Source organism: Dipteris shenzhenensis, chromosome 7, assembly GCF_047967505.1.
Source record: "Dipteris shenzhenensis isolate YYH24624 ecotype China chromosome 7, Dip_SZ_1.0, whole genome shotgun sequence".
In the NCBI taxonomy this organism is placed as follows: domain Eukaryota; kingdom Viridiplantae; phylum Streptophyta; class Polypodiopsida; order Gleicheniales; family Dipteridaceae; genus Dipteris; species Dipteris shenzhenensis.
Window position 1 is genome coordinate 1,923,464 of NC_141602.1, and position 8,293 is coordinate 1,931,756.

The 8,293-nt window shown below is 44.5% G+C and overlaps 1 protein-coding gene across 1 annotated transcript; it reads right to left on the minus strand.

The window, feature by feature from the left end:
• Window positions 1-2,798: 2,798 nt before the first annotated feature.
• Window positions 2,799-8,030, minus strand: LOC147899806 (pentatricopeptide repeat-containing protein At2g33680-like). The gene is made up of 3 exons (XM_087376959.1): window positions 7,526-8,030; window positions 7,373-7,446; window positions 2,799-7,257 (listed from the first exon to the last, which is right to left on the minus strand). Exons 1-3 carry the CDS (start codon window positions 7,668-7,670, stop codon window positions 4,390-4,392), a joined length of 3,087 nt encoding a protein of 1,028 aa, XP_087233085.1. The 5' UTR covers window positions 7,671-8,030; the 3' UTR covers window positions 2,799-4,389.
• Window positions 8,031-8,293: the final 263 nt, after the last annotated feature.

Consider the following 8,293-nt stretch of genomic DNA (forward strand, 5'->3'; position numbering starts at 1 on the left):
CTTATGAAGTTTGTGCACTCAAAGCTCGATGTTCTTGCTAATACCTTCGATATGTAAGTTGCTACTTCGTATGAGGTTTTTCCGCCAAACATTCTGCACCCCATCTATCTCCAAAATCCTCAAAAATTCCAGGATCTCATCAGCCTCGTGTGATCATAAGAACTTTCCTCTCCCTCGTGCGCATCCAGACTCGCAATGGCAGCTCCTCTAATTTAGCCAACCCATCCATGCTTTTGGCCTTGGCTATCCACAGGTGGGTAGCCAGAGCCTGATATCGGAAACAACAAGTGTGTTGGTAGTAGATGATCCAGAATTGCAACATAGTTTCCAAGTCTTTGGGTGTGATATGTGAGCAACCAACAGAATGATTCTTCATATGGCCACTACAGCACTTGATGAAGATGCTCTCTCCTCTTTACGAGTTTCACAAAGCTGGAGGAGCTCTAATCGTTGGCTTTCCCACAGCCGAAAAAGCATTATATTCGGTCTATTTGTTTAATGCGAGGAATGTGCAGTTGTGTCTAGGAAAGCTAGCGACAAGAGCTAACAATCTTCCAAGCTAAGGGAAGCATAGATCCATTATTCCTCCATTATTCGCCTCGCACCTCTTGTCATAGTTGTGAACTACAAATAGATGAAGTGGGAAAAATGCTAAGAGGGTGGAAAAGCATGCCTCCAATAAAAAAGGATTCACACCATTAGATCTTCACTAGAATCAACGTCTATAATTATGACAAATGGCTTCATAAGAGAAGAAAAAGGAAAAACTTCCCTTTAGGCTGCCTACCATAACAAGGGCAAGGGCTAAGTGTGGGGACTGAGAGAGAGGGCTGAGGAGAATTTCGAGGGCAGGCTACAGTGTTGAGCGAATTGAGTAATAAGGGAGCAAGGTGGAGAAAGGTCATGGGCTGAGAGAGAAGGGTTGAGGGATTGTAGAGGCAAAGACTAGTAACCCCAAATGTCTAATGCAAAAGGTCACAGACGGGCATGCACGGGTGGAGGTTTGCATCGCCAAATTGATGCTCAAAGCTATGTTTAAGAGGCACCTGTGCTAAACGAGTGCTTTCGTCCTTCGTTGCTGAAAGAAATGAAAGGCTTCATGGGATTTTTGCGTAGAAGAGCAATTCCACGGAGGACATAGTCGGTGATTTCCTTGCTAATAGGCGCCTTCTTGTGCGTTGAAGCTTTCACGTTGGTGCTTGCTTGAAGTGCGAAGGCAAGTACAGTTTGGGAGGCAACACAAGAAATGTATAGATGCTCTTGAGACGGTTTCGCTGCTAAGAATTGTCGGGCTGACAAAGACAGATTTCATTTGTAGCATAAGGCCGTCGGACGGAAGCATTATACTAAGGGTTGGATTGGCGACGTTGATGGTACTCCGACTCAAATATGTATGTTAGATACGAAGACTCGGCCAGAATTCAAACGCGAAGTGATTCCATCCCGTGAGCAGACAATTTCGTCCATCATCTAATTTCTTTCTAAGGTTGAAATCTTCACGAAGGCGCGGGCGACAGATATGCTGATACATGGCGCTTATACGTGGCCTTGATGACAAATGCATGCCTTTGTGCTCAGGAAAAAAGGAATCAGATGCATTTTGAGTGCTTTTTGCAGCAGCCAGAAAAGGGGCAATATAGTCGTTGATGCCTTGGCAACTTTGTGGGTATATGCCTTGAGTTGACAGCCCGATACTAGCATAGATTGTGAATGCAAGACACCTCTTGCTGAGGTAAATTCTCTCTTTGAAAAGCAAAGGTTGCGTGCATCAGTTGCATACACAGTGTGTGAGAAACTTGCAGATCTCAAATGAGTTGTAAGAAAATGGCTCGATCACCTATCCAATGGGATCCACAAGATAGGGATGCACATCCCAGACAGAGAAGTGTGCAGCAAAATCAGCAAGAATTTGAGCAGATAGTAAGCACACGTATACAAGAGATGGAAAATCTCAGAAAGGATCCAAGAGCTCAGCATTTGTTTCAAGCAGAAACTATGCCTAACGCAGCTTATGATGTGCCAATGCCACAGGCACACTCTCATGTACAACCAGAGAGAGAGAGATCTCATAGGGGACGGTCTCATAGCAGGAAGAGATCGAGGCATCATCACCGATCTCCCAGTCCTTCACCGTCTACCTCAAGCTCTACTTCTGTATCTTCTTCTTTATCAGATAAACCATCCAGGAAAAGAAGAAAACACAAGAAGTCTAGGAAGAGAAAGTCTTCTAGAGAGACCAAGGAATTCAAAGAGGGAGGTAAATCTTTCAAGTTTATGACCTATAATGGACAATATGGTCATACAGACAAAGCATTGCAGTTCATCAGGCAGTTTGATGCTGCCTTCCATATAGAAAAGTTTTTACAATCCTCCAAGTTAAGAATGGTCAGTTTGCACTTGACAACGACAGCTAGTGCATGGTGGAGTGCACAGACCACAGATGGGTCAGGCCCAAAGAAGTGGAAGGACTTCGAGAAAGCCTTCTACCAGCAATTTATGCCTAAATAGTTTAGAGATCATGTTCTTCAAGATTGGGACAGTTTGCATATGGATGCAGGAGATACAGTGGATGTGTACAACCAAAAGTTTTGGGATGCTTATTTGCAGGTTGCACCTTTCAAAAAGATCTCCAAAGGAACCCAAATGAGAAAGTACAAAGCAGGTCTCAGTCCAAGAGGACAAAGATCATTCAAGACCTTATGCATTCAGCTTCAGTAGCTAGTCTTGTGCCATTACGAGATCCATCCACAGTACTATCCTTGCATGCAAGATGTGCTAAAAGAAAGAAAACTCATAATCCTCCAAGTGGAGCACATCAAATCTGGCCCTGCTTTGGTCACTCTTACGATAAAACAGAAAAGCGTCCTCCATTTTGCTCAACCATTCCTCCAACTCATTGGGGGTACAAGTATCACCCTTGGACTTGGACAAACCAATCTTCTCTTCGGCATCCTTGTCTTGATGAGTGGATCCCTTTGGATCAGCAGATTTAATTGTTTGGATACATTGATGGAAAGGCATGACTGACCTGAGGTCAGCTGGTAGGTCTTATATTCATTAAACCTTTGACACAGACCATCTACCTCAAGGCTGGCCCCCTTGGGAACACTGCTCCTTGGTCACTCCCTGCTCCTATGAGCTGTCCCACTAGTTAAATGGTAGGCCTTCCTTGCTGAGGACATGAAACCAATAGGGTCTACATTAGGTACAGCACTAATGTCAGCATCAGAATCTGAGTCATCTTCCCTGGACTGCTCCGTAGGCCTTTTCCCCTCATGGCCCTGGCTCCTTCTAAGTTGATCTAACCTTCTGTTCATGGTAGCAAAAGGGTTCTTCATTCTCAAACCATTAGCCCTGATCATCTTTTTGAGTGCCTGTAATATAGGATCCATATATCCATTAGTTTTTTGCTCCTGGGCATGAGATTCTTGGACATTGGAAGTGCCATCAGTGAGCTCTTGTCTACCACTGCCAGGAGCATCCACAATCTCAGTGCCCTCATCCTGGATTCCCTCTCTGGAGCCAATGCCCTATCTGGCAGACCCTCCTTGCAGGCATGATGTGATCCCAATGAATCCAATATAAAGCCACTGTTTAGGACTCTTGTCAGTGCATTTCTGCCCAAGACACTGTCTGCTCTCCGTTGGAAGCTTAGAAACACTGTTTGAATACGGATTTACTTTCAGATCCTCCGAAAAAACACTGTTTGCTGACTGTTTGAACCAAGCTGTCCATGCAATGTCTTTGCTTGAAAGAGAATTTTTGAAATCAGATCCATGTTATCAATAATATTTGCCACCTCTTCATATTCCTATGGTTGGTCGACATGGATGGGTGCACCCTAGGCTATCAGGAACGTCCATGCATAGATTCATGGCAATGCAACTCTTCCTAAAGAGAGGTAATTGCTCTCCTATGTCTTTGTAACTCAAGAGGCTTAAGCTATATAGCATATAGTATAAATAAGGACCTATTAATTATGGACACCGAGTTCACTATATAGAAAGGTTGAATCTTGAGACTCAGTATCAGCATCATCATTGTCCTCATCGATGTCCTTCACTGAGGATCTAAAGTCCCCACAATCCACAATATGTACCTCGTCATCAAAGATAGGGTCCCTAGTTTGCTTTATTTCTAGCTTTGACCTCTGACTTCCATCTCTCCCTTTGTCTCCTTGGTCTCTATCTCTGCCTCTGATCCAAAACCCCTCTCATTGAATAGCTGCACCTTCTCCTGCTTCTATTCCGTTTTCCAACCTAGTTTTGTGAGTACATTGGTATTAGTTGTTGACAAGCCCAAAAGATGTGACCTGTTCTATGCACCACATATAGCAGCTCCTAGGAACTCGTACCCATGCAATCTCATGCACCTGCTTACTCACCTTTATCAATTGGCTTTTTCCTTTGCCCCTGGCTGTTTCCGCAGATCCTCGATTACATATGCATCATCCCACCGGCCGGTACTTGCATAGATATTTGCCATGAGCACATACGAAGCAGAAAATGCTGGGCTCATCTGGACAAGCTGCTGAAAGCATCGCATTCCTAGTTCTGCTTCCCCATAACTTCTGCAGGCACTGAGTAAAGCTGTCCACGTTCCTTCAGATAGAGGAGACTGCACAGTTTCAAGGAATTCTTCTGCCTCGTACAAATGTCCTGATCTCGCAAGAAAATCAGCCATGCAAGCATAGTGTTCTATTGTTGGTGCAATGCCATATTCCTTTCTCATCAAATGGAAATACTCCTTGCCCTTGAGTACCAGGTTGGTATGGCTGCATGCAGTTAAAAAAGACGTGAGTGCAATAGCATCAATCTTCATGCCCTGTTCAAGCATGTCTTCAAAACATTGTACAGCCATGTGACCCTCATGATTCATGCCATATCCTTGTACAATTGCCGTCCACATCACAACATCTTGAACTGGCAGCTTGTCAAAGACTTCTTGGGCCTCTGAAACTGACCCACATTTGGCATACATCTCGACCAAAGCATTGCAGACAGGAGGACCTCTTTCAAATCCCTTTTGTGTAATCTCTGTATGTATATCATGGCCCATGCCTATGGCTCCCATGCTGCTACAAGCTTTCAAGACAAAAGCAAAAGTGATAGCATCTGGAATGACACCCTCCAGTTTCATCTCTTCAAAACATTTCAGGGTGTCCTGACCAGATCCATGTTCAACATATCCTGCAATGAGTGCATTCCATGACATGACATTTCGAACTGGCAGCCTGTCAAACACTTCCTGCGCCTCTGAAAGGGAGCCACATTTGGCATACATATCAACCAGAGTGCCACTGACAAACAAATCTCTTTCAAATCCATTTTGTAAAATCTCAGCATGTATTTCTCGACCCTGGATTATGGCTCCCATGCGGCAGCACGCTTTCAAAACACAAGCGAATGTGACAGCATCCGGAGATGCACCCTCCAGTCGCATTTGTTCAAAACAATTCAGTGCTTCCTGACTGGGGCCATGTTCAGAATATCCTCCAATTAGTGTGTTCCATGACACGACATCTCGAATTGTAAGCTTATCAAAGACTTTCTGTGCCTCTGAGGGTGAGCCACATTTAGAATACATGTCGATCAAAACATTGCCCACACTAAGATCTCTTCCAAATCCTTTTCGTGCAATCTCAGCATGTATTTCTCGGCCCTTCTCTATTGCCCCCATGCTGCCACAAGCTTTCAAGATAGAAACAAACGTGATAGCATCTGGAGAGATACCTTCCAGCTGCATCTGATAAAAACATTTCAGTGCTTCCTGGCCAGGTCCATGTTCAGCATATCCTGCAATTAGTCTACTCCATGACACAACATTTCGGACTGGCAACTTGTCAAAAATTTCCCGTGCCTCTAAAAGTAAGCCACATTTGGCATACATGTCAATCAAAGTGTTGTTTATAAGAATATCCCGTGAAAATACCATTCTGGCGATCTCAGCATGTATTTCTTGGCCGTTCCTTACAGCCCCAATAGAAGCGCAAGCTTTGAGGACACAAATGAATGTGACCACATCTGGAGAGACACCTTGCACTTGCATCTGTTCAAAACATTTTAGTGCTTCTTGACCAGATCCATGTTCAGCATAACCTGCAATTAATGCGTTCCACAGCACAACATTCCGAGTCAATGATCTGTCAAAGACTTCCCGTGCCTCTGAAAGTGAGCCACAATTGACATACATGTCAATTAAAGTGCTGCCAACAAAAGGATCTCTTTCAAATCCCTTTTCTGTGATCTCGACATATATTTCCCGGCCCTTGTCTATAGCTCCCATGCTACCACATGCTTTCAAAGCACAAACAAAAGTGAGAGCATCTGGAGAGACACCTTCCAGTTGCATCTCTTTGAAACATTTCAGTGCTTCCTCACCAGGTCCATGTTCGGCATATCCCCCAATTAGTGCACTCCATGACACAACATTTCGGACTGGCAGATTCATTAACACTTCCCGTGCCTCTGAAAGTGAGCCACATTTGGCGTACATGTCCACCAAAGTGGTACCAACAAAAAGATTTCTTTCAAAGCCCCTTTGTGCAATCTCAGCATGTGTTTTCCGGCCTGCTTTCAAATCTTTCAGCCTGGCACAAGCTTTTAGTAGGGCCATAAGCGTATAGCTGCTAGGATGCACACTATCGTCTTGCATTTTCTCGTACAGGTTGAGGGCCTGCTGGACTTGCCCACTGTGGATAAGCCCTAATATAAGAGACGTCCATGAATGCACATTCTGGCAAGTCAACCTGCCAAAAACCTGCTCAGCACCAGACACACTTCCACACTCCACAAACATAGGCACTATGAAGTTCCCAACCTTAATATCTGCTTCCATCCCATTATTCCAAATGTGCGCATGCACATGCTTGGCATACTTTATACATTTTTTGTTCCTGCAATTCTGCAATATGTAAATGAAGTCCTCAACCGAAGGCAATGCAACCATCTGGTCCAAAGTACTTAGTGTCTCCTCTAAGTTCAGAACGTCCCAACTACTGCCTACTCCTGGTGGTTGTGCATACATCTGCACTTCTGAACCTAAGCTAGCCTTAAGCATGTACCCAGACCAAGCTAGATACTCCGTCAAGTGAAGATCTCTTGAGTTTGAGCATGCCCGTTCTTTCTTTGCAGCTCTCTCGCTTCCCCCAACCCGAGCTTCCTTTCGCTCAAGCATAAATTTACACCGAGGTGGGTTGGAGCAGCTGCCTATCCACAGGGCCCTTTTATGCCTAAGATCTGCAGCCTTTATGCTTATCTGTTAAAGCTCGCCAGAGACACGTCAATCCAAAAAGATCAAGGCCACAACGCTCAAATTCTGATATAGTTTCATCTGTGTAACACCATTTATCCTGGCCCCATTGGTTACTTACTTTGTTGTTTCTGTTATCCCACCATTGACAGTAGTCCTGCCATGAGCACTCTTTAGGTAATCTGCTCATCTTATCTGCAAAGAAAAAGCCAATGAAAATCTGCTTCGATGTTAAAAAGCAGAAGAGTGTGTCAACCGTAGGGAAGTAGCAAACCTGAGGCTGTTCCAAAGGTAGTCCCATAGCTTTTGCGAATCCCAACTGCTATGAGCAGTACATACCCCATCCGGATAAACCACACAAGAGTTGGTCTCAAATTCGATTCGCTTCTTGGCAGCAAGAGCCGAGGTAGATTTCGCATTCTGCCTGGGACCAAGAAGGACACACTGCGATTGGGCTCCGGAGTCGTCCTACAAACAATGGTATATTACTTCTTCAAATTCGAGCGTGCCAAGGACACTGTAGCTGAGGGGTGGAGGATGTGGTTAGAGAAGGAAGGGGTTTCAAAACTCTTGCGACTTAAAGAGGAACAAAGGATTACATATCACATGGTTAAATGGAAGAACCAGAATCTTCCGCCCCTTCACAAATAGGAAGCAAAGAGTCCACAATTGGAAGTCGTTTCGGACGCAACCAAGTTTTTAGAGTGCACAACTTCTCGTTTCTTTAAAGCTCCATAGTGGCTGCAATAAGGACAGGTTCCTTGCATGACTACTTTCGATTGTCTTACCCTTGGTGTATGGTAGAAAAACAACACCAAGGTAGAAAATTAAGATCAGCTTCAAACTCCAAGCCTAGACATAGGACCGTAGCACATGGATGGGGCTAGCATGGATTTAGGATGGGAATATTTTTGTCATCATTACTCCCATCCTACACCAAGTGGTCTAGGATGGATTTAGAATGGGAGTAGCCACTTTTTCTCCCATCTTGGACCATGGCCTCTAGACCCTGGCAGCCAGAATGGGTTCCCCTTTTTTAGGA

What these genes read in the sequence shown, in the direction of transcription:
- LOC147899806 (XM_087376959.1), bottom strand. Translation starts at nt 7,670, where the DNA reads ATGCGAAATCTACCTCGGCTCTTGCTGCCAAGAAGCGAATCGAATTTG. An exon ending in TACCTTTGGAACAGCCTCAG is followed by an intron (nt 7,447 to 7,525) that starts GTTTGCTACTTC and finishes TTTTCTTTGCAG; the next exon opens with ATAAGATGAGCAGATTACCT. An exon ending in GGGATAACAGAAACAACAAA is followed by an intron (nt 7,258 to 7,372) that starts GTAAGTAACCAA and finishes GAGCTTTAACAG; the next exon opens with ATAAGCATAAAGGCTGCAGA.